Raw genomic sequence first — 26,659 nt, 5'->3', positions numbered from 1 at the left:
GCATGAATTTAATTGCAGAATGTAAAGAGAAAGTGGTAAATCAGAAATGGGGAGTTCATTGGGTGTTAGGAGATATTGAGATCTCCGAATCAAAACAACTTTTATCCCTTCCTCAACCAATGCATTCATTGAATTTTGCTTGGCAATCTTATATGATTGGATCCCAATCCCTTGGCTCACCAATTCTCTCTAAAAACAAATAAATTCCCAATCCCTTGGTTTAAATGTTCATAAGAAGAGATGATGCTCGATCACTGATTATACCACACAGTTTCATGAACCACAATTTGGTAGGATTACATGTCACAATATCCATCCAAACCCCAATCCAATTCACTGTGAGAAAGCTTCTCTAGCATGAATCCTCCATTCCTTTCCCAAGGTTCCGAAGGATTCCAATTATGGGTAGTTTCTTTCCCAAGACAACTACCCAATGGAATTAGATCGAGAAGCTTTCTAACAAAATTCAAGAGAAAAGATTGAAGAAGAAGATAAAACTATTATTGATTCATTGAATTACAATAGAGCTCCCTAACCCAATGAAAGGGGTTTAGTGAGTCATAGCTCTGAATTCAATTACAAAACTAAAAGAAAATGATCCAAAGTTCTCCGTGTGTCTGTAAAAGTCCCCCTCAGGGGCTGGATTCCCCTTCAATCCCCCCGTCTCAAATGCAGAAACTAAGGCCTTTAAATAGGCTCCCTAAATTACGAAATGAAAATGAAATTCAAAGCAAATTACAATCAAATGAAAATAAACTATTCTAGATGATTCTTGTGGCCTTGATTTGGTGTTGTTGATGGGCCTTGCTTGCTTGAAGGGTAGAGTGACATAATTGATCCAAAAAGGATAATGATCCATTAAACTACACTCAAACGTTGCACCCCCCTTTCTTGAGTCGTCACTTTGTTCTCTTGTCAACCTTGCCAATTTGATGCCAAATATAGACTATTATACCTCGTTGGAAAGCTATGGATGTCAGCTTTCTAACGCAACTGGAAGCACCTCAATTGGATCTCTATAGCTCAAGTTATGTTTGATTGAAGGTGACAAGGTTGCTGGTTGGTTTGACAGCGTTTAAGCCAACGTTTAAGTCACTTAAACGTGCTCGAAAATGCCAATTTTGGGAGCTCATTTGCATTGTCCACCCCATACTTCTATACATCGTTGGAAAGCTCTGGATGTCTACTTTCCAATGCAACTGGAAGCGCATCATTTGGAGTTCTACAACTCGAGTTATACTCCATGGAAGGTGAAGAGGTCAGCTGGCCTGATTGCATGTTGGTACTATGCTCTTCTATGCACATTACGGGGCTGTTTTCTCCCTCAATTTTTAGTATCCACCATGCATGTCATATATGCTTGGAAAGCTCTAGATGTCTTCTTTTCAATGCATTTTGAATCACCTCATTTGGAGTTTTGTAGCTCAAGTTATTTATGTTTGAAGAAGGCATGGTCAAGCTGTTCCATATAACACGTTTAAGCTCCAGTTTAAGCTTAAACTGGAGCTTAAACGCTGGCACTCCCTGGAGGCACAAGCTCGAGCACGTTTAAGCTTCAGTTTAAGGTTAAACTGAAGCTTAAACGTGGAAATGAGAAAACAACCCTGGAGGAGAAAAAATAGTCGAACACGTTTAAGCTCCAGTTTAAGGTTAAACTGGAGCTTAAACGTGGAAATGCTCCCTGGTGCATTTCTAATTCTGGCGTTTAACTTCCAGTTTAAGGTTAAACTGGAGGTTAAACGCCACTTTCAGCATTTCCTTAGCTCTCATGGTTTTGGCGTTTAAGCTCCAGTTTAAGCTTAAACTGGAACTTAAACTCCACATGTGATATTCAAGCTTCCTTTATTGATTTTGTTGCTTCCTTGCCTAGCCTCTTCTTCCCTGAAATCATCCAAACAACTGCATCAAAGTCTTGCAAAATTTCATGAGAAATCTTTCATTCATAGCATTCAAGGAATATAACTAAAAACTCATGGAATTTGCATCAAAATCTTCATGTTTGAATGATTTAAGACAAGCATGACTATTTGGCCTAAATGATTACTTAAGGCTCAAGAAAATGCATAAAACAACTAAAAATAACAGAAAAATGCTAGTGAAACTAGCCTAAGATGCCTTGGCATCAGGAATCACAGGCAAAAGCAAGGCCGTTCAAAAGCCGTTGCAGAAGTATCCTCTAACAGAGAGACTGCTGCTCTAACTCAAAGTATATGTGAGATGACTAACTTGCTGAAGCAGATGCAATTGAATCAACAACAAGCTCAGCAAGCTCAACCCCCTCCACCACAGCAAAACCAACAACTAGTCCCACAGAGAGTTTGTGGAATCTGTGCTGATTATAGCCATTATACTGATGAATGCCCGTAGCTCCAACAAGAAGACAACATGGTGGCATCCACCCATAACTTCTACGACTGCCCCAACCAAGGGTACAATCAAAGTGGAAATAATAACCATGGATGGCAGGACAATTCTAACCAGAATTGGAGGGACAACAATAACAGAGGAGGCCGAGATAATCAGGGAAATCAGAGGTGGAATAATAACAACAACAGGCAGCAGAATCAACCTTACAGAACACCTCACCTGAGGCAAAACCAAGGACCACAGAATAATCAACAACAGACCTCTCAATTCACTCATTCCTCTTTATCTCCTAATGAAGAGCTCCTACAATCTTTCGAGCGAAGACAACAGACCATGAAAAATAACATCATGAATAGTATTAATGCCAGTTTGAATGGTCTCACCTCTACTTTGCAAGCTCTTATGTCACAGATTGGATCAACACAAAATTCCAGTAACCAACCTTCAAGCTCCACTGGAATCCCCTCTCAACCATTACCCTATCCAAAGGGAGGCATTAATGCCATCACCCTAAGGTCTGGAACCACACTGCAGAAGAGGAATATGGAGGAACCAAGCCCACCAGAACACACCTCAGCTGAAGATGTAGTAGAAATAGAAGATGTTGAAGAGGAAGAGGACATACAGGACATAGCTAAAGAAGAAATAGCTCAACCACAGGAGGAAGCACCAAAAGGCGCAGACACCACAGAAAATACTACTCCTATTCCATTTCCACAACTTGCAAGGAAGCCCAGGAAACAGCTGGAACCCGACCCCAAAATGGTAGAAATATTCAAAAAGGTTGAGGTAACTGTTCCTCTTTTTGATGTTATTCAACAGGTACCTAAATATGCAAAGTTTCTAAAAGACTTATGTATCCATAAAGACAAAATTAATGAATTAGAAACTATTCATTTAGGTAGTTCTATATCTGCTTTAATGGGAGGATTACCTGAAAAATGTAGTAATCCAGATCCTTGTATAGTTAGCTGTACTATTGGTGGTGTAGTAATTTATGATTGCATGTGTGATTTAGGAGCATGTGTCAGTATAATGCCTTTGTCTATATATGATATTTTGAGGCTCCCTCCCTTAAAAAGGTCGGCAGCTCGTTTTGTGTTAGCAGATAAAAGCATTATTACAGTGGCTGGAGTTGCTGAAGATGTTTTGGTGAACATTAAAGGGCTTACATTTCCCACTGATTTTTATATCTTGGAGATGCCCCATAATGATTCAGATAAGCCATCATCAATCCTACATGGAAGACCATTTCTGAAGACATCAAAATTCAAATTGGATGCTTTTTCAGGAACATGCTCCTTTGAAATAGATGGCCGCATAGTAATCTTCAATCTGAATGGAGTCATTGACAACCCCCCAGAAGATCGTTCTATCTTCCAGTGTGATGTCATAGATGAAAGTGTAGCTGAAGTTCACAAGGAAGAGTTTGAAGAGAGGCACACTAGACAAGGTCCAAGTGTGGGGACCCTTTTAACTGACAATGAGGGCACTTCGCTATTTTCACAAGCCCCAGATAATCTAGAGCCTGCTCATGATCAGAAGTTAGAATTGAAACCCCTCCCTCCGCATCTCAAATATACCTATCACGAAGATGAGCAGAGGCTTCCAGTTATCATTGCAAGGGAACTTACTTCTCAACAAGAAGAGCAGTTACTTGATGTGCTGAGGAAGCATAAGAAGGCAATTGGGTGGAGTTTGGAAGACATAGTAGGCATCAAACCTCAAGTATGTGAGCACAGAATATTTTTGGAAGAGGGAGCAAGACCTGTCCGTTAACCCCAAAGAAGATTGAATCCCACCATCTTGGAAGTTGTCAAAAAGGAAGTGACCAGACTATTGGAAGCAGGTATCATATATCCCATTTCAGACAAGTGGTGCCCAAGAAGTCTGGAGTCACTACAGTGAAGAATGAGCATGGAGAGCTCATAGCAACTAGAGTTCAGAATTCTTGGAGAGTCTGTATTGATTACAGACGTCTCAACCAAGCTACCCGTAAGGATCACTACCCACTTCCATTCATTGATCAAATGCTGGATTGCCTGTCAGGTAAATCATATTATTGCTTTTTAGATGGTTACACAGGTTATTTCTAGATTCATATAGCTCCTGAGGATCAGGAAAAGACTACTTTTACATGTCCTTTTGGGACTTATGCTTACAAGAGAATGCCCTTTTGCTTGTGCAATGCACCAGCTACTTTCCAAAGGTGCATGATGAGTCTTTTCTCTGATCTTATTGAGGACTGTATGGAAGTTTTTATGGACGATTTTAGCGTTTATGGTGATTCTTTTAGCCTTTGCTTAGATGGATTATCTAGAGTATTAGATAGATGTGTTAGTACAAACCTTGTATTAAATTTCGAAAAATGTCACTTTATGGTAAAACAAGGGATTGTATTAGGACATGTGGTATCTAATAATGGCATTTCTGTAGACCCAGCAAAGGTGAATGTTATTTCTAGTCTACCTTACCCCTCTTCTGTGAGGAAAGTCCGTTCATTCCTTGGCCATGCAGGTTTTTACAGGAGATTTATTAAGGACTTTAGTAAGGTCGCACTTCCCTTATCCAGATTACTGCAGAAGGATATTGAGTTCGAGTTCAGTGAGGATTGCAAACAAGCGTTTGATAAGCTGAAGACTACTCTGACTCAAGCTCTAATTGTGAGAGGACCAGACTGGAGCCAGCCGTTTGAAATCATGTGCGATGCTTCCAACCATGCAGTAGGAGCAGCGCTAGCTCAGCGTGAAGGTAAGGATCCTTTCGTTATTGCTTATGCGTCTAAGACTTTAGACACTACCCAGTCCAATTATACTACTACTGAGAAAGAGCTTTTTGCTATTGTTTTTGCTCTGGATAAATTCCGAGCTTATTTACTTGGTACTAGAGTAGTAGTGTATTCGGACCATGCAGCTTTAAAGTATCTATTAGCTAAAAATGAGTCCAAACCAAGACTTATACGTTGGATACTGCTGTTACAAGAATTTGATTTAGAAATAAAGGATAGGAGTGGTAATCAGAATTTAGTTACAGACCACTTGAGTTGCCTTGAGCATATTAAGGATGATTCTACTCCTATAGATGATAATTTTCCTTTTGATAACCTACAAGCAGTATCTGAGGTAGTCCCTTGGTATGCACCTGTTGCTAATTATTTAGTTAGCCGCACATTCCCTCCAAATTTTTCTAAGCATCAAAGAGACAAGCTGAAAAGCGAGTCTAAATATTATATATGGGATGACCCATATTTATGGAGATGTGGCGCTGATCAAGTAATTAGACGTTGTGTGCCTCAATCAGAATTCCAGTCCATTTTAGAGGCTTGTCACTCATCTGAGAGTGGAGGACATTTTGGCCCTCAAAGAACAGCTAGAAAAATCTTAGACTGTGGATTCTGGTGGTCTACTCTTTTTAGAGACGCTGCTGAGTTTTGTAAATCTTGTCTCCCATGCCAGAAATTTGGTAATATATCCAGGAGGGATGAGATGCCTCAACAAATTATGCTTTTTTGTGAAATTTTTGATGTTTGGGGCATTGACTTCATGGGTCCATTCCCAAATTCTAATGGATATTTTTATATATTGTTAGCTGTGGATTATGTTTCCAAATGGGTAGAAGCAATTCCTACACGCACTGATGATGCTAACACTGTTGTTTCCATTGTGAGAAACCATATTATATGTCGCTTCGGATCACCACGAGCAATCGTGAGCGACCAAGGCACCCATTTTTGTAACAGGAGACTAACAGGATTAATGAAGAAGCACGGGATAATTCATAAAGTTGCAACAGCTTACCATCCCCAAACTAATAGGCAAGCCGAAGTGTCAAACAGAGAAATTAAGCGTATCTTGCAAAAGATAGTAAAGCCTCATAGAAAAGACTGGAGCACCAGGCTACAAGATGCACTCTGGGCATATAGAACAGCATACAAGACACCCATTGGGATGAGTCCTCTCCGCTTGGTTTATGGAAAAGCTTGTCATCTCCCAGTTGAAGTAGAACACAGAGCCTTTTGGGCAGTTAAGGAGTGCAACATGGGAATTGAGAAAGCCGGAGCTGAAAGGAAGTTGCAACTGCAGGAATTGGAGAGCCTTCGCCTAGAAGCCTATGAGAACTCAAGAATATACAAGGAGAAGATGAAGGTTGTACATGATCAAAACATCAAGAGGAAAGAGTTCCAACCTGGGGATTTCGTCCTCCTTTACAAATCTCGATTAAGGCTCATGCCAGGTAAGTTGAGATCAAGATGGGAAGGTCCATACAGAGTAGAGAAGGCCAAACCGTACGGAGTTTATCACCTAAGCCATCCCTCAAGCTCTGAACTTATTAAGGTTAATGGACAACTCCTGAAACTATAACATGGCGAGAAGATGCAGAGAAACAAGGAGCTTGAGATCTTCCTCTTGGAAGATCCCCACATAGCCGAAGATTGAGCTAGTGGAGCGTCCAACTTACGGACGTTAAAGCAAAGTGCTAGGTGGGAGACAACCCACCATGGAATGATCATTCTTTTCTTTATTTTTAGGTTTTCCTATTCGATAACTCTTCTCTTTCTTAGTACTTTCGTGCATCTGCATTTACATTTTTTTATTTTCAAAAAAAAAAATTTCCGCTACGCAACACGGTCGCATCAGCGACGCGTCCGCGTCACAAGGAGATTAAAGAAAAGATAAAAATGAACAGAAAGTCACGCTGGAGTGCGGCTGGAGGCGTGCCAATGGAACAAATCAACCCACGCGACCGCATCGCTGACGCGTTCGCGTCGCATGGGAATCATGGCCTCCCACGCGGCCGCGTGCCCTGAAGTTTTCGACGTAAAAGGGTGCACAATGAAATATTGTACGAGAGTGATGCTGGATTGGTGCTGGAAGCACAATCCTTAACACGCGGCCGCGTCATCCATTTTCTGACGCACACTCACGCGATCGCGTGACCCACGCGATCGCGCCGTCCCAATTTTGGCAAATAAATTAATTTGAACAGAGAGTTGTGTTGGTGCGAGGCTGCACTCGCGCCAGAAGCATGACATGGGTCACGCGACCGCGTGACCGATGCGATCGCGTCACCATACTTAAAGCGCATCCACGCGAACGTGTGCCCCACGCGGCCGCGTCGCATGCGCCGCACAGCTCAACCTAAAATTGCCACATATCTTATCTTTCTCTCCTCCAAATCCTAATTTTTCTTTTCCCTCCTTATTTCTTCCTTCTCCCTTCTTCCTTCTATCTCACCTATCACTCTCTCTCTCTCTCTCACCTCCATTACCAAGGTTCTATTTTCTTCTTCCTTCTTCTCTTTTCTATCATTCTTATTATTTTATATATTATTTTCTTTTTCTTTTCTTTTTCTTTTCATTATTCATATTTTCCTTCTTCTTCTTTTCCTTTTTACATGGTGTTAGAAATTTATTTGAGTCATTAGTCCTCATTATATGCTTGTGGATTGTTGTAATTTGTTTGACAATTATTATTTTTAAGGGATTGCTTGCATGTTCACCTTCATACTTTCTATATCTTATTTACCATGCATGCCATGTGTTAGTGAAAAAGCCCATATAGCATTATGCACTTTTCTACATTACTTTAATCTACTATTCAATGCTTGCTTTTCACAAATTCTCTTTACTATTATTTTAATTGAATTTAATTGTCAATACAAACATTTTGGCTTGTTACAACTGATGCTTGGTCTATGCTACTCATGCCTTTTTTCGGCATGCCAATAAACACCTTGCATCCACTTATCTTTCGATGCACTGACTATTTTTCATTGTTGGCTTTTTAAATGTACTCGAGAGCATGTGTTAATGTCAACTACATCCTAATGTGCATCCATCACCACTCTTCCGTTCTCTTCCTTGCTATATATCTATTTGAATTTAATTTACTTTCTCCTCTCTTTTCAGGATGGCCACCAAGAAAGGAAAGGAGAAAGCGACTCCTAAACCCCCAGCAAGAAGAGGCACTAAAAGAGTATTAGTGGCAGAGCCTTCTTCAACCGCAGTCAAGCCCTCAACAAAAAGAGTTAAGAGGATAATAAAGGTTGATGAAAAGGAGAAAAGCCTTTCCAGCAAAGGACACTGCGCGATTTCCCAATCGCTACTGTGAGCAGATGTTCCCTATCCTAGCAGAAAGGAACTATAATAATGAATACCTTCTTATCCTCCCATCCAATATTGCTACCTTTGTTGAGCCGCAAATTGAACGAAGACAATGGGGTTTTCTACGGAGACAGCCAAGGCAGGTCAATCTTTCTTGGGTAGTTGAGTTCTACTCTAACTTCTACATGCCAACCCTACAGTCTATTTATGTTCGGCAGAAGCAAGTCCCCATTACAGAAGCGGCCTTTCAGCTAGCTCTGAGTCTTTCCCCTATTCTAGAAGGAATGGACGCCTTCCAAGGAGCCGCACTTAAGCGCCAGAGGTACCAATTTGACTGGGACTCTGTTCTCGGAGTTATCGCATTACCTGGCAGCCGTTGGATCTACGGATACCACCGTACCCGCCCTAAGGGAATCTTGGCTTCAGCACTTACCTTGGAGGCTCGCGTATGGGCACAGATCATGTCCCATTACGTCATTCCGAGCACTCATGAGTCCTCCTTCACTGCGGACATGGCTGTTCTACTATGGTGCATCCTTACAGACCAACCTCTGAATCTTTCAAGACATATCCGGAATGCTATGGGACACGTACAAATTGTGGGAAACTTACCTTTCCCCGCTTTGGTCTCAGATCTTGTCTCAGCAGCCGGAGTCTCCTACAGAGCTGGGGACACCAAAGCCGTGCTTCCACGGGATGATCAGTATGTCCCTAACGGGAAATACCTCAGACTTCCAGCAGCCACTACAAATCTTCCTACTGCTCCAGTTAAAGATAATCATTCTTCAACACCACAAGCACCTACAACTGATGAATTGCTCCAGCAGATAATCAAGGGGTTGGATCGGCAAGAACACAAAGCTAAGTTGAGAGAGCGCCGTAACAACCGATGATTCAAACACCTTAGGGAGCTACTTAGAGGAGATTGCAAGGACTCAGAAACCCCAGAATCCACTTCTTTTACTAGCACAGGGAGCCATGACGGTCCCGATTGTGGAGATACTGCTACCAGCCCACCCCTGTTCTTGACAGACGGCACCGAGGACGGTGCAAAGCCTTAAGTGTGGGGAGGTCGGTCAGTACCTGACTTCCGGAGGTAATTTCACTTCTCTAGCACCAATAATTAGGATATTTTAGTTAGATTTTCTTTCTTTTATAGAATACAACAAATTGCATAGGTTATGATAGTTGCATGCATGTTCTACTTGATTGAAAAGACAATAAATTTCTTTTAAGACTCTATCTTTGGAAGAAAATTTCACTAATTTTTCAAAATTTTATGATAAATTTGCTTGAGTTGTATTTGGAACATGATATTTGAGCTAAAGAACACACAACCTATGAAAGATTTGAGCCTTCATGTATGGTTACATTATTTAACCATAATTATATCATTCTTGTATGTTTACTTCTCTATGATTGTAATCTATATTTTGTTTTATCTTATATGTCCAATATTTATTATATTTGCATGCTTGCACATGATTGAGGCCATTATTTATTTAAACTCACTTATCCAAATTAAGCCTACCCTTTTCAATTACCTTTGTTAACCACTTTGAACCTTTAAATCCCATTTGTTCTATATTTTACCACATTACTAACCTTAAGCTGAAAAAAAATTGTATATCCCAAATTGAATCTTTGGTTAGTTTAAGATAGAATTGTGTGTGCTAGTTATGTTTGGGAAATTGTGGGAACAAAAGTTGTTAAGGGAATGTGTCATGAGAATTTAATGGGAATTTGGATACCTACTCATGTGAAACTATAAGAATTAAAAATCTATGTGCATTGATAAGCTATATGTCAAAAATAATAATAATAATAATAATAAATAAGGGGACAAAATTACCCCAATGTTAAATTCAGAACTCAAAGATCAATGCACATATGATAAAATCAAATACAAAGTTGATACATGAGTATGGATTGAAATAGGGAATTCTGGGTAGCTAGGTATGAACTTTAAGATTACATTAAAAATATATAGGTTGGGTTGAAGCTTGGGTTAATTAAAGATTCAATTTATCAGCTCACTTAACCATATGTATACCCCTACCTGTACCTTGGCCCCATTACAACCTTGAAAAGACCTCATGATGTTTGCATTGGTATATTAGCTGTTGTTGATTGGTTAGGAGAAAAACAAAAGTTAGAAAGCATGATTAGAGAAGGATAGAGTGATTACCCTATACACAAGAGATTAGAGTGTACATACATTATCAGTGAGGGTTCAATGCTTGAATTTCATGTTCCCTGCTTTCATGAGCTATCTTCTTGCACTTTTATCTATTTTATTGTATAATGATAGAATTAGTGGAATTTCATTTGTAATTGTTTTGAAGAGCTTATTTACTTTTGATCAAGTGGGCAAGAATCATATAGTTGCATTTATTTATATATATATAGGGTTGCATTGCATTTCATGAGTTTCTACATGTTCATACTTATTTCCTTATCTCCTTCAATTAAGCATGAGGACATGCTAATGTTTTAGTGTGCGGAGGTTGATAAACCACTATTTTATGGTTTATATTGTGTTTAATTGTGTGGTTTTATCATGATCCTTACCCACTTATTCATTAAATTAGCATGAAATTATAATTCCTTCCTGAATTTATAACATGTTTGAAAACTGCTTCCTAGAGACTTTAATTATGTATTTTTAAATCTCCTTTATTCCATTCGATGTCGTGATCTATGTGTTGAGTGTTTTAGACTTTATAGGGCATGAATGAGTTGGAGATTGGAAAGGAAGCTAGCAAAAATGGAAGGAAGACAAGAATTTAAGGAGATAACCAACGAGAAGTGACGTGGTCGCATGGCTCACACGACCACGTGAAGGAGAGCAAATCGCAGTGACGCGGCCACATGGCTCACGCGGCCGCGCGGATAGGAAAAGCTCAAGCGACGCGGTAGCGTGGACGACGCGAACGCGTGGCAAGAAAAAGCGCGAATGACGCGTCCGCATGGGTGACGCGATCGCGTGACATGTGCGATCTGCATAATCTGCAGAATTTGCTGGGGGCGATTTTGGACCTTATTTCGAACCAGTTTTCAGCCCGGAACAGCAGACTAGAGCCAGAGAATATGCAGAAACAAATAACAACATTCATTCTAGACAGTTTTCAGTTTTTAGATCTAGTTTTATTCCTCCTCTAGGTTTTTCTCTCTAGGTTTTTAGAATTTTAATTTTCAATTGATCTTAGCATTGGAACATTGAGAAGAGTTATTTCCTTATCAAGACTTCGTCATTCTAGTTCGTTCTCTTAACTTGGTTTTATTCTTCCATGTTCTTTGCTTTGTTCAATTTTGCCATTTGAATACTTTCATGATTATTTAATACAAGGATTATTTCTTTCATTTTAATTTATTTTCCATTCCAATAATCGTGTCTTCTTTTAATTCCCTTTCATATGTTATGGATTTATTATTTACAATGAGTGAGTAGTTTCTTCACTTGATGGGGAGTTGATTGAAAGGAACTCTTGAGTTGGAAGGATTGAAAGAGAATTTGTAATTGGGTTAACTGTTGGATTGCTATCTAGTCACTAACACCAATCCCTTTGAACTAAGTGGGTTGCAACTCGTGAACAGATCTAACATTCCAACTTGTTTGACTTTCCTTTACCTAGTAAAGGATAACTAAACAGAACGACCATTAATTATAAATTAATCATGAAATCATCCTATCAATAATAGAGATTCCAACTAATCAACTCCCAGTTAAGGCTTTTATTCATATTATTTAAATTTCCTCAATTTAATTTTCAATTTACTTAACTCAATTTTTTGGAACATCTGATTAATAAGATAGCACACTTTTCTGCAACTCGTTGGGAGACGACCTGAGACTTAAACTCCCAGTAATTTTTAATTTAAACTCTCTGTGACATATTTCTAAATTGACAGGCAGATTTTCGGTGAGTTAAGAACTATACTTGCAACGTAACTATTTTAATAATTTTTAATTCACCAACTTCTGTGCCTCATCATCCTTCTTCCTCATACTAAAAATATAAGTAAAAGAACTTCCAGATCATAGGGCAACAATAAAGTAAATCATTGAGGAAGCACTAACAAGGTCAAACGACAATCACACCCAAAGGCAATTCACAGGTTAAAGCTTCACGGCTTATTGCTCAAGTTGCGAATAGAAAACAGAGAATTGCAAACAACTTCAAGAAAGCACCAAGAAGGGAATTGTCCATTGTTCATCCTCAAAGAGTGGTAATCATACATACAATGTTCTTAATTGGAAGCCCAAAAGATGCTTGATCAAGACATCATCAAAAGTTGAACATTCGTAGAGTGGCTACTCAATTTAAATTCCAAGATGAACAATGAAACTTAGATTACACCAATACAATGCATTTGCAACCAAAATTTCACATCAACAAACAAGGAAATGCATTGGTGATTTCAATTTTCTACCATCAAAAGTCATAAAAGAAGTTGCACCATTCATACAATATGCCTACAAGAGATAAATTGAACACATATGATGGCCAAGTCATATGAATCAGACAAAATATTTATTGAGGCATTTTATCGAACATGTGGTATGCAATGTGCAAGTTCATCACAATTAAGCTCAAATTTGATCATAACCAACCCAACAATCAAGCAACAACACTTTGCAATACAAAGAAACAACAAAGAAAGCAACTAATGGAATCTAAGCAACATAAAAGAAATGAAAGCAATTGCAAAAATATTAACATAAATAGAAAGAAAAAGCAAGAACCTGAGATATAATAGGTTGAAAAAAACAAGATCTAGGGAGGAACAATGGCACTCCTTATAGCCACTGCGAAATCACGGCGTTTGGGTTCATCGAAAAAAGAAGCGCCGGAAGAGAGAACTCACCGGTGGTGGATAAAGAAAAGAGAAGGGAAAGAAAGAAAGAAAAGAGAAGAGGAGTAAGAGAAAGAGAGAGAGAGAGAGAAGGGTCACCGGCGGTGGCCGATGGCAGGGACCGGCGGAGCTGGGTAGAGAAGAGAGAGAGAGCAGCTATGGAGAAAAGAAGAAAAGAGAGGAGCTGCCTCTCAACAGGGCAGGTTGCCCTGTTAACGCCCAAAACGCGATGTGTGCGGGCGCACAAGGGCCTGTGTGGACGCACAAAAACGAAAACTTAGAAAGGGTGCGAACGCATATAGTGTGCGATCGCTGCAACCAGAGAGGTTGCATAAATACGTGCGGACGCACAAAGATGTGCGTCTGCATAGATAGGTTTTCTTTTTTTTTGTTTAACTTGAGGACAAAATCATGTGTGCGTGTGCACACAGGTTCGTGTGCACGCACAGAGACCAAAAATGGGGGAGGTTGAGCACGCGCACAAGCTGTTACCTCGCTCCCACCAGAGGGGTGTACAATTGGTGTGTGGGCGCACACGTCTGTGCAGACGCACAGATGAAGTATGAGAGGGGATGTGTGCATACACACGCATCTGTGTGCACGCACAGATCAGAGAAAATAGGGCAGCGCGCACGCACAAGCTGTTCTGGCGCTGCGACCAGAGGGCATATTAAGTCGTGTGCGGACACACAGGTGCATGCGATCACACAGGTGGCGAAAAACACAATTTTTTGCGCATGCACAGCTTGGTGCGTACGCACAGATGCCCTGTTTCAGAAAATTATTTTCTCTTCAAAACTAAGGTTCCTACCCTTATCATATCAACATACCAAACCTAAATCATTCAAACAAGCACAATTTCATGTTCCACAAGTAGTTTAACTTATTCAACTTAAAATCATCAAACCAAACCTAAACTACTCATTATATCACAAGAAAGCAAATAATTGAAAAGGCTATAAACAAGAGATAAATTGGAACAATGTTACCATGGTGGGGTATCTCCCACCGAGCACTTTGGTTTAGAGTCCTAAGTTGGACTTGCATGGCTTCATTTGTCACTTGGAAACTTCACCAAGGAGGAAAATCTCCAACTCCTTGGCATTCTTGGGTTGAGTATGATCCTTTGAATTTGACTTCTTGGCAACAGCCTCTTCTTCTTGCTCTTTGCCATCCTCAATCACTTGATCTTCAACGATGTCGCACCCAAAAATAGAATAAGCTTCAAGAACAGGCTTGTTGGACTCTTCCAAAGTGAACTTGACTAACTTGCCATCCAACTCGAAAGAATAGACTCCCGAATATGCATCTAGCTTGAAACGGGCCGTCTTTAGTAATGGTCTTCCAAGGAGTATGGACAATGGCTTGTTGGAGTCAATGGGAGGGGTTTCCAAAATGTGAAAATCAACTTGGAAGAGCAATCTTTGAATATTAACGAGCACATTCTCTGCAATCCCCACAACTAACACAATACGTTTATCGGCTAGCACAGACCTCGCCCCGGACCTCTTTAGGGGTGACAAATTCAATCTTTCATAAATGGGGAGTGGCATAATGCTTATGCACGCCCCCAGATCACACATACAGTCCATGAATTTCATCCCACCAATCAAGCAAGTGACCAAACATGGGCCGGGATCATTGCATTTTTCAGGAAGTAAAGAAGAGATAGAATCATCTACCGGCTTTGTGTTGAGGTTTCCAAGCTTGTCTTTGTGAGTGCAAACATCTTTAAGGAACTTGGCATATTTGGGCACTTGTTGAATGGCTTGGAAGAGGGGGACGCTGACTTCAACCTTCTTAAAAACTTCCACCATATTGGGGTCAAGCTCTTCTTGTTTCTTGGCCTTTTTGTTACTTGCTTATTAAGAAAGGTTCAATCTTTAAATTTTAGAATCATATCTTTTAGTTTCTTGTTAGTCAAGTAATCAACTTTAATTTTCAAAATCAAATCTTTTTAATTTTTTTTTCAAATCTTTTTTCAAAATAGATTTCAATCATATCTTTTTCAAAACTATCTAACTACTTTCCTCTCTCTGATTTTCGAAAATCACTAACCAATTTTTCAAAAATCTTTTTAATTAAGTAATTTATTTAATTTTCAAAATTTATTTTGTTTCTCTTTTTGATTTTCGAATTTTAACTACATTTTAAAATTAAAATAAAAATATTTTCTTTTAGTTTTAAATTAAATTCGAATTCTCTCCCCCTCTCTCATCTCGTTCTATTTATTTATTTATTTATTTACTAACACTCCTCTCCCACTCAAAATTCGAACCCCCTCTCCTTCTCTGTGTTCGAATTTTTCTCTTTTCCTTCTTCTATTCTTCTCTTCTTATACTCACATAAAAGAATCTCTATACTGTGACATAGATGATTCCATATTTTCTGTTCTCTTCTTTTTCATATGAGCAGAAACAAGGATAAGAGCATTCTTGTTGAAGCTGATCCTGAACCTGAAAGGACTCTGAAGAGGAAGCTAAGGGAAGCTAAGGCACAACTCTCTAGAGAAGACCTGACAGAAATTTTTGAAAATGAATGAGACATGGCCGAACCCAATAACAATAGTGGAGATGCAAGGAAGAGGCTTGGTGACTTTATTGCACCCTCTTCTAACTTCTATGGAAGAAGCATCTCACTTCCTGCAATTGGAGCAAACAACTTTGAGCTTAAGCCTCAATTAGTTTCTCTAATGCAGCAGAATTGCAAGTTTCATGGATTTCCAATGGAAGATCCTCATCAGTTTTTAGCTAAATTCTTGCAAATCTGTGACACTGTCAAGACCAATGGAGTTGATCTCGAGGTCTACAGGCTTATGCTTTTCCCTTTTGCTGTAAGAGACAGAGCTAGAACATGGTTGGATTCACAACCTAAGGAAAGCCTGAACTCTTGGGATAAGCTGGTCAGTGCTTTTCTGGCCAAATTCTTTCCATGTCAAAAGATAAGCAAGCTTAGAGTGGAAATCCAAACCTTCAGACAGAAGGAAGGAGAATCCCTCTATGAAGCTTGTGAAAGATATAAGCAATTGATCAAAAGGTGTCCTACTGACATGCTTCCAGAATGGAGCATCATATGTATATTCTATGATGGTTTATCTGAGTAGTCAAAAATGTCATTGGACCATTCTGCAGGAGGATCTCTTCATCTGAAAACCCCTACAGAAGCTCAGGAACTCATTGAAATGGTTGCAAATAACCAGTTTATGTACACCTCTGAGAGGAATCCTGTGAACAATGGGACACCTCAGAAGAAGGGAGTTCTTGAAATTGAAACTCTGAATGCCATATTGGCTCAGAATAAAATATTAACTCAGCAAGTCAATATGATTTCTCAGAGTCTGAATGGATTGCAAGCCGCATCCAACAGTACTAAGGAAGCATCTTCTGAAGAAGAAGCTTATGATCCCGAGAACCCTGCAATGGCAGAGGTGAATTACATGGGAGAACCCTATGGAAACACCTATAATCCTTCATGGAGAAATCATCCAAATCTTTCATGGAAGGACCAACAGAAGCCTCAACATGGCTTCAATAATAATGGTGGAAGAAATAGGTTTAGCAATAGCAAATCTTTTCCATCATCTTCTCAGCAACAGACAGAGAATTCTGAACAGAGCCATTCTGGCTTGGCAACCATAGTCTCTAATCTATCCAAGACCACACTAAGTTTCATGAATGAAACAAGGTCCTTCATTAGAAATTTGGAGGCACAGGTTGGTCAGCTGAGTAAGAAGATTACTGAAACTATCCCAGTACTCTCCCAAGCAATACAGAAGAAAATTCCAAGAGAGAGTGCAAGGCCATAACCATGACCAACATGGCCGAACCTGGAGAGAGTGAGGAGGACGTGAGTCCCAGTGAGAAAAGCCTCATGGGACGTCTTCTGGACAGAAAGGAGTTTCCCTTTGAGGAACCAAAGGAATCTGAGGCTCATACAGAGACCATAGAGATTCCATTGAACTTCCTTCTGTTATTCATGAGCTCTGATGAATATTCTTCCTCATAAGAGGATGAAGATACCATTGAAGAGCATGTTGCTAAGTATCTAGGAGCAATCATGAAACTGAATGCCAAGTTATTTTTGGTAATGAGACTTGGGATGATGAACCCCCCTTGTTAACTAATGAACTGAGTGCATTAATGAGGCAGACATTACCTCAGAAGAAACCGGACCCCGGAAAATTCTTCATACCTTGTACCATAGGCACCATGACCTTTGAGAAGGCTCTGTGTGACCTGGGGTCAGGGATAAACCTCATGCCACTCTCTGTAATGGAGAAATCGGGAATCTTTGAGGTACAAGTTGCAAGAATCTCATTAGAGATGGCAGACAAATCAATGAAACAGGCTTATGGACTAGTAGAGGACGTGCTAGTGAAGGTTGAAGACCTTTACATATCTGCTGATTTCATAATCCTAGACACTGGGAAGGATGAGGATGAATCCATCATCCTTGGCAGACCCTTCCTAGCCACAGCAAAAGCTGTGATTGATGTTGACAGAGGAGAGTTGGTCCTTCAGTTGAATGAGGACTACCTTGTATTCAAGACTCAAGGTTCTCCTTCTGTAACCATGGAGAGGAAGCATGAAAAGCTTTTCTCAATACAGAGTAAAACAAAACCCCCACATTCAAACTCTAAGTTTGGTGTTGAGAGGCCCTAACCTTGCTCTAATTATCTGTGAGGCTCCATGAGAGCTCACTGTCAAGCTATTGACATTAAAGAAGTGCTTGTTGGGAGGCAACCCAATGTTATTTAATTATATTTATTTATTTTCCATTGCTATTTTATATTTTCTTTAGGTTAATGATCATGTGAAGTCATAAAAATAACTGAAAAATTAAAAATAGAATGAAAAACAGCATGAAAAATAGCTCACCCTGGAGGAAGAGCTTACTGGAGTTTAAACGCCAGTAAGAGTAGCAGAATGGGTGTTAAACGCCCAGTCTGGCACCATTCTGGGTGTTCAACGCCAGAAATAGGCACCAGACTGGCGTTTAACGCCAGAACAGAGTATCTACTTGGCGTTTAACGCCAAGAATGGGAGAAAAGCTGGTGTTAAACGCCAGAAACAAGCAGCAACCTGGCGTTTAACGCTAGAAGTGCACTCTAAGGGCGTTTTGCACGCCTAAAAGGAGCAGGGATGCTAAGTCCTTAACCCCTCAGAATCTGTGGACCCCACATGATTCGCACCTATCCACCTCTTCTTCTCTCCTCTTCATACCCTTTTATAACACTCTTCCCCAAATACCCCTCACCAATCACATCCATAACTCTTCCCCAAATAACCTTCACCACTCACATCCATCCCCTCTTCCCCAAAAACCTCACCTACCTCCAAATTCAAAATCCTTTCCCTCCCAAACCCAACCCTAATACACGTAACCTAACCCTTCCCCCACCCCTATATAAACCCCTCAACTTTACCTCATTTTCACACATTACAAACACTTCTTTCCCCCTTGGCTGAATACACAATTCCCCTCCATCTCCTCCATTTTCTTCTTCTTCTACTATTTTCCTTATTCTTTTGCTCGAAGACGAGCAAATATTTTAAGTTTGGTGTGGTAAAAGTGTTACTTTTTGTTTTTCCCATAACCAATAATGGCACCTAAGGCCAGAGAAACCTCAAGAAAGAGAAAAGGGAAGGCAATTGCTTCTACCTCTGAGTCATGCGAGATGGAGAGATTCATCTCAAAGGTCCATCAAGACCACTTCTATGAAGTTGTGGCCAAGAAGAAGGTGATCCCTGAGGTCCCTTTCAAGCTCAAAAGGAGTGAGTATCCGGAGATCTGACATGAGATTAAAAGAAGAGGATGGGAAGTTCTCTCCAATTATATTCAACAAGTCGGGATCTTAATGGTTCAAGAGTTCTATGCAAATGCATGGATCACTAAGAACCATGATTAAAGTATGAACCTGAATCCAAAGAATTGGCTTACAATGGTTCGGGGGAAATACTTAGATTTCAGTCCAGAAAATGTAAGGTTGGCGTTCAACTTTCCAATGATGCAAGAAAACACACGCCCCTACACTAGAAGGGTCAACTTTGATCAAAGGTTAGACCAAGTCCTCATAGACATATGTGAGGAAGGAGCTCAATGGAAAATTGACTCGAGAGCCAAGCCGGTTCAACTAAGAAGGCATGACCTCAAGCCAGTGGCTAGGGGATGGTTAGAGTTCATCCAACGCTCAATCATTCCCACTAGCAACCGCTCTGAAGTTACTATAGACCAAGCCATCATGATCCATAGTATCATGATTGGGGAGGAAGTGGAAGTTCATGATATTATACCTCAAGAACTCTACAAGGTGGCTGACAAGTTCTCCACTTTGGCAAGGTTAGCCTTCCCTCACCTCATTTATCACCTCTGCAATTCGGCTGGAATTGACATAGAGGGAGACATCCTCATTGAAGAGGACAAGTCCATCACTAAAAAGAGGATGGAGCAAACAAGAGAGCCCACTCATGGACCTCAACAAGAGCATGAGGAAATTCCTCATCATGAAATCCCTAAGATGCCTCAAGGGATGCACTTTCCTCCATAGAACTATTGGGAGAAAATTAACACCTCCCTAGGAGAATTGAGTTCCAACATGGGACAACTAAAGGTGGAGCACCAAGAGCATTCCATCATTCTCCATGAGATTAGAGAAGATCAAAGAGCTATGAGGGAGGAGCAACAAAGGCAAGAAAGAGACATAGAGGAGCTCAAGAACACCATTGGTTCTTCAAGAGGAAGAAGATGCCACCCTCACTAAGGTGGACATGTTCCTTAATCTCCTTGTCTATTTAATTTTTCTGTTTTCGTTCTCTATGCTTCATTTTTAATTATGTTTGTGTCTTACTACATAATCATTAGTGTCTAGTGTCTATGTCTTAAAGCTATAAATGTCCTATGAATCCATCACCTTTCTTAAATGAAAAATGTTTTAACAACAAAAGAACAAGAAGAACATGAATTTCGAATCCGTCCTTGAAATTGGTTTAATTATTTTGATGTGGTGATAATACTTTTTTTTTTCTGAATGAATGCTTGAACAGTGCATATGTCTTTTGAATTTGTTGTTTATGAATGTTAAAATTATTGGCTCTTGAAAGAATGATGAGAAAGGAGAAATGTTATTGATAATCTAAAAAATCATAAAATTAATTCTTGAAGCAAGAAAAAGCAGTGAAAAACAAAGCTTGCAAAAAAAAATGGCGAAAAAAAAAAAGAAGAGAAAGAAAAAGAAAAAGCAAGCAGAAAAAGCCAGTAACCCTTTAAACCAAAAGGCAAGGGTAAAAAGGATCCAAGGCTTTGAGCATTAGGATAGGAGGGCCTAAAGGAACAAAATCCTGGCCTAAGCGGCTAAAGCAAGCTGTCCCTAACCATGTGCTTTTGGCGTGAAGGTGTCAAGTTAAAAGCTTGAGAGTGAGCGGTTAAAGTCATGATCCAAAGTAAAAAGAGTGTGCTTAAGAACCCTGGACACCTCTAATTGGGGACTCTAGCAAAGATGAGTCACAATCTGAAAAGGTTCACCCAGTTATGTGTCTGTGGCATTTATGTATTCGGTGGTAATACTGGAAAATAAAGTGCTTAGGGCCACGGCCAAGACTCATAAAGTAACTGTGTTCAAGAATCAACATACTGAACTAGGAGAATCAATAACACTATCTAAATTCTGAGTTCCTATAGATGCGAATCATTCTGAACTTCAAAGGATAAAGTGAGATGCCAAAACTGTTCAGAGGCAAAAAGATACTAGTCCCGCTCATCTAATTAGAGCTAAGTTTCATTGATATTTTGGAATTTATAGTATATTCTCTTCTTTTTATCCTATTTGATTTTCAGTTTCTTAGGGACAAGCAACAATTTAAGTTTGGTGTTGTGATGAGCGGATAATTTATACGCTTTTTGTCAATGTTTTTTGGTAGTTTTTAGTAGGATCTAGCTACTTTCTAGTGTATTTCTATTAGTTTTTTGGTGCGCTCTCAATTGCGTTGGAAAGTAGACATCCAGGGCTTTCCAGCAATATATAATTGTCCATACTTTGCCCGAGTTTTAACATGCAAACTGGCGTTCAAACACCAACTTCCAACCCTATTCTGAAGTTAAACGCCAGAAACAGGTTGCAAATCAGAGTTAAACGCCAGAAACAGGCTACAACCTGGCATTTGATGCACGAAAACTTGTCTCTCAACAAATTTTCCTTCGGCAAGTATACCGAATTGTCGTCAAGTAATAACTCACAAAAGAGTGAGGTCGAATCCCACAGGGATTGATTGGTCAAGCAACTTTAATTGGAAGAATGTTCTAGTTGAGCTAAGCAGAAATTGGGTTGAGAATTGCAGGAAATTAAATGGCGGGAAAGTAAACTGCAGAAAATAAATAACAGAAGATAAATTGCAGAATCTTAAATGGGGAAGGGGAGTTTAGCATGAAAGTAAATAGCAGAAAGTAAAGAGAATGGGTAATATCATAAATGGGGAGTTCATTGGGCTTAGAAGATGTTGCATTCTCCAGATCAAGTTCATTTTCATCTCTTCCTCAATCAATGCATTCATTGATCTCCTTGGCAATCTTAAGTGATTGAATTCCAATTCCTTGGTAATTCAATCTCTCAAATCATATCAATAGCCAATTTCTTGGTCTAATTGCTCATGAGAAGAGATGAAGTGTGGTCACTGATTATACCACATGTATTTCCAAATCAAAGTATTGGGAGAATTATATGTCACCATATCCGCCCAAAGCCCAATTTGGTCCAACATGAGAAAGCAATTCTAGCATGATCTCTTCATTCCTCTTCCAAGGTTCAGAAGAGATCCAAGTATGAATAGCTTCTTTTCCAAGATAACTACTCAATTGGATGAAGATTGAAAGCTTTCTAGTAAAATTAAGAGAAAAGAGAGAAGAAGGATAATGAAAACTATTATTGATCCATCAAATTACAACAGAGCTCCCTAACCCAATGAAAGGGGTTTAGTTGTTCATAGCTCTGGGAATGAAAAGCATAGATGGAGAGTACATTCTGAGAATTAAACTAAAAGTTACAGAGTAAGTAAAATACAGAGAGTAATTCTAATAATGCCAAAAGCTCCTCTTTCTAGTTCAAAGTTCTCCCTATTTATACTATTCTTCTGATCTTCTAGTTGGCTCTTCAAGTCTTGGATATGGGCCTTTGCATCTTGAGTTGAAGCAGTTATCTTCTTCAGTGGGCTTAGCTTATCTATTTAACGTTAAGTGAAAGTGTGGGTTCGAGAACGTTAGTGATAATCACCTTTTTCACTAACGTTCCTAACCCAAGGATGCTCCACGTTAACTTCAATGTTAGTGGCATCAACGTGACCACTAACGTTGCCTCTTGGTCCTTTGCACACGTTATTGGGACTTACTTTTTCCAATAACGTTGAGAATCCTCCTTTCTCTCTACGTTAGAGTTCACGTTAGTGTGGCTAACGTGACCTTTAACGTAGGCTTGCCACATCTTCGAGAACGTTAGTGACACTTACCTTTGTCACTAACGTTCCAAAATGCCCCTACTTCCCACATTAGAGTTCATGTTAACTAGGTTAACGTGGCTTCTAATGTGGTATTGCTAGCCATCTCCAACATTAGTGACAAAGGTGAGTGTCACTAACATTGGCTCATCATCCCTTTTACTCACGTTAGCTTCCACGTTAATGTAGTTAATGTGGGAGTTAACGTGGCTCATAGTGGCTCATCCCAACGTTAGTGACAAAGGTGAGTGTCACTAACGTTGGCGATTCTTTGCTCCCTCCACGTTAGAGTCCACGTTAACTGAGTTAACGTGGCAACTAACGTGGCTCAAAGTGGCTTAGCTCAACGTTAGTGACAAAGGTGAGTGTCACTAACGTTGGTCATTCTTTTGTTTCCCCACGTTAGAGTCCACGTTAACTGAGTTAACGTGGCTCTTAACATGGCCAATATGAGCTTGGTCCAACGTTAGTGACAAAGGTGAGTGTTACTAACGTTGGCTTTATTTTCTTCTTCCACGTTAACTACCACGTTAATATAGTTAACGTGGCAATTAACGTGGGCTATGATGGCTTCGAGGACGTTATTGGCGATTACTTTTCTCATTAACGTTGCAAGCTAGCTCCCCTTCCACGTTAGAGGTCACGTTAGTTAGACTAACGTGGCTGCTAACGTGGTTTTTCCTTGCTTCCTTTGTCCTGAAATCAAGCAATAAAGTGCATCAAACTTCTAGTCCAAGTTATGAGATATGCATCATCCAATTTGTCATTCAATTCATGCATAATTCGCATGAATTCATATAAAAATCACAATGTTAGCTTGAATCAAGATGTAAGTGAAATTCTACCCAAAACTTGCTTATTTCCTAAGAAAGTGCATGAAACTACCCTAAAACCATAAAGAAAAGGTCAGTGAAACTGGCCAAAATGCCCTGGTATCAGCGTTTAACTCCAAAAAGAGTCTCTACACATGAAAGCTCAATGCTCAGCCCAAGCACACACCATGTGGGCCCGGAAGTGGATTTCTGCATCAATTACTTATCTTCTGTAACCCTAGCTACTAGTTTAGTATAAAAACTACTTTTAGTGATTTATTTCAGGTCGTCGTTTTAATCATCTTTGGATGTTTAGTCCCTAGACCTTTGAGGCTGGCCATTCGGCCATGCTTAGACTATTTTCACTTATGTATTTTCTACGGTGGAGTTTCTACACCCCATAGATTAAGGTGTGGAGCTCTGTTGTTCCTCATGAATTAATGCAAAGTACTATTATTTTTCTATTCAATTCAAGCTTATTCTTATCCCAAGATATTCACTCGTACTTCAACCTGATGAATGTGATGATCCGTGACACTCATCATTATTCTCACTTATGAAAGCGTGTCTGACAACCACTTCCATTCTATCTGCAGTAGCTTGAGTGTGTATCTCTTAGCCTCTTGATCGTGAGATCAGAGTCTTCGTGGTATAAGCTAGAATTATTGGCGGCCATTCCTGAGATCCAGAAGGTCTAAACCTTGTCTGTGGTATTCCGAGTAGGATCTGGGAAGGGATGACTGTGACGAGCTTCAAACTCGCGAGTGTTAGGCGTAGTGACAGACGCAAAAGGATCAATGGATCCTATTCCAACATGAGTGAGAACCGACAGATGATTAGCCGTGCGGTGACAGCGCATTTGGACCATTTTCACTGAGAGGACGGGAAGTAGCCATTAACAACGGTGATGGCCAACATACAGCTTGCCATGGAAAGGAGTATGAATGATTGGATGAAGACAGTAGGAAAGCAGAGATTCAGAAGGAACAAAGCATCTCCATACGCTAATCTGAAATTCCTACCACTGAATTGCATAAGTATCTCTATCCTATTTTATATTTTAATTATATTTTAATCATCAAAATCCCATAACCATTTGAATCTGCCTGACTGAGATTTACATGATGACCATAGCTTGCTTCAAGCCGACAATCTCCGTGGGATTGACCCTTACTCACGTAAGGTTTATTACTTGGATGACCCAGTGCACTTGCTAGTTAGTTGTGCGGAGTTATGAAAGATAGTTGAGATTAAGATCGTGCGTACCAAGTTTTTGGCGCTTTGAGATCACAATTTCGTGCACCGACCGCCAATGTAGTATCCTCTTGGAGTTGAGGGCACTCATCGGTGTAATGAGTGTTACAAGTACAAACACCACATATCCTTGATGGTCCTTCGATCCTTGGAGGTTGAGGCGGAGCATTTATCAAAGCTTGAGGAATTTGTTGCCCTTGGGTGATTTGTCGCAACAAGATTGTCATCTCATCGAGGGTCTTGGTCAAAATAGCATCTCCGGAGGGAGAAACTTCACTCAAATCTTTCAGTTGTGAACTCCTTGCCCTTGAGTGCTGAGTTGAGTCCGCCAAGTATGATGTAACTTTCCATGCTTCTGCAGCGGTCTTGTTTTTGGTCAATGATCCTCCACTCACGGCATCTAGGAGGAGCTTGTCTTGATGGTGCATCCTTTGACAGAAATAACTGATAAAAACCAACTCATCAATCCTGTGGTGAGAGCAGGCCTCCAGCAACTTCTTAAATCTCTCCCAGTATTCATACAAAGTCTCCCCATCTCGTTGCACAATGCAAGAGATCTCTCTTCGCAACTTGTCTGTTTTTTGAGGAGGGTAGAACTTTTCCAAAAATTCTTTACACAACAAGTCCCAATTGGATCTAACTTCACCCAGTTGAGTATAAAACCACTCCGCTTTTCCCTCCAAAGAGAAAGGGAAAGCGAAGACCAACACTGTGGCTTCATCCGCCCCATGTTTTCTCGCAGTTGCACATACAACTTGGAAATCCTTTAAATGCTTTAGAGGATCCTCCCCAGGCAGTCCATTGTATTTGGGTAGCAAGTTTATTGTACCGGACTTGAGCTCAAAATTTAGGTCTAAAGCCAGATACAAAATTTGAAGCGGTTGCAAGTCAAGATTAGGAGCTCCGGCCTCCTTCAAGGTGATTCTTCGAGGTGGGTCCGCCATGACGGTGTCACCTGAGTCACTTAAAGAGAGTTCAGTACTCCCCACAGATGAATATAGAGTCTCCTCATTGATTGGAGAATGATATTCACGGATGGGTGGTGATAGTGAATTCGAGTGCTCCTCAAGGGAGCCTGATTCACTATCCACAAAAGCTAGCCGGTGCCGAGCTTGCCTTATATGAGTTAAAGTTCTTTCAATTTCTGGATCAAAAGTGGCCAAGCTCGGGTCTGGAAGCGATCGTGTCATTCAACTGAGGAGGCAATGAAAACCATGCAATTATGAAAAGCAAAATAAAAATATGCAAGTAAACAAGAACCACTTAACAATCAACGACTACTAAGACCAACTAAAGAGAAAAGTAGTATCTACAATTAGTGCTAAGTAGAAAATCAAAAATCAAGTATTTACACTATTCATATTCACTTATTTACAACAACCAAAATTGTAGCACTCAATGCACTTAAATTGAACTCTCCGGCAACGGTGGCAAAATTTGACGGTGATGGCCGATTTGCATATAGGTTAGGAACTTGATTATCTAGAATGGAATTAGCGTTGTAAGTATAGTCCTAACCCAACAAGTTGGCCATCAATCAAATTAGAAACTCACAGGATGTGTCACAATTCAAAACTAATTCAAAACTGAGAGTATTTGACTCCCGAGTCGTCTTCCAAGGAGTACTTTAGAACAATGAGTGTGCAAATCCGGTTGTAGTGATCAAGGGGTTGTCAAAGAGGATATAAACATATAAAGCAATAAAAGAACATGTAAAATTGTAATGATTGAACTAATGAAGAAATTAAAGAACCGACTATGTAATATAAACAAGTAAAGTATAA

General features: G+C 39.9%; 1 protein-coding gene and 1 non-coding gene across 2 annotated transcripts; both read right to left on the bottom strand.

Annotated features, from left to right (window-relative positions):
• Positions 1-14,385: 14,385 nt before the first annotated feature.
• Positions 14,386-26,065, bottom strand: LOC148567372 (uncharacterized). The gene is made up of 2 exons (XM_088484561.1): positions 24,913-26,065; positions 14,386-15,188 (listed from the first exon to the last, which is right to left on the bottom strand). Exons 1-2 carry the CDS (start codon positions 26,063-26,065, stop codon positions 14,386-14,388), a joined length of 1,956 nt encoding a protein of 651 aa, XP_088340687.1.
• On the bottom strand, positions 16,275-16,382 carry LOC148567373 (small nucleolar RNA R71). The gene has a single exon (XR_015882621.1). It is a non-coding gene; the product is annotated as a small nucleolar RNA R71 (small nucleolar RNA).
• Positions 26,066-26,659: the final 594 nt, after the last annotated feature.

Source organism: Arachis ipaensis, chromosome B4, assembly GCF_059453495.1.
Source record: "Arachis ipaensis isolate K30076 ecotype BB chromosome B4, ASM5945349v1, whole genome shotgun sequence".
NCBI classification, from domain to species: domain Eukaryota; kingdom Viridiplantae; phylum Streptophyta; class Magnoliopsida; order Fabales; family Fabaceae; genus Arachis; species Arachis ipaensis.
The sequence above is the reverse complement of the archived record's forward strand: the minus strand, read 5'-3'. Positions and strand labels throughout refer to the sequence as shown.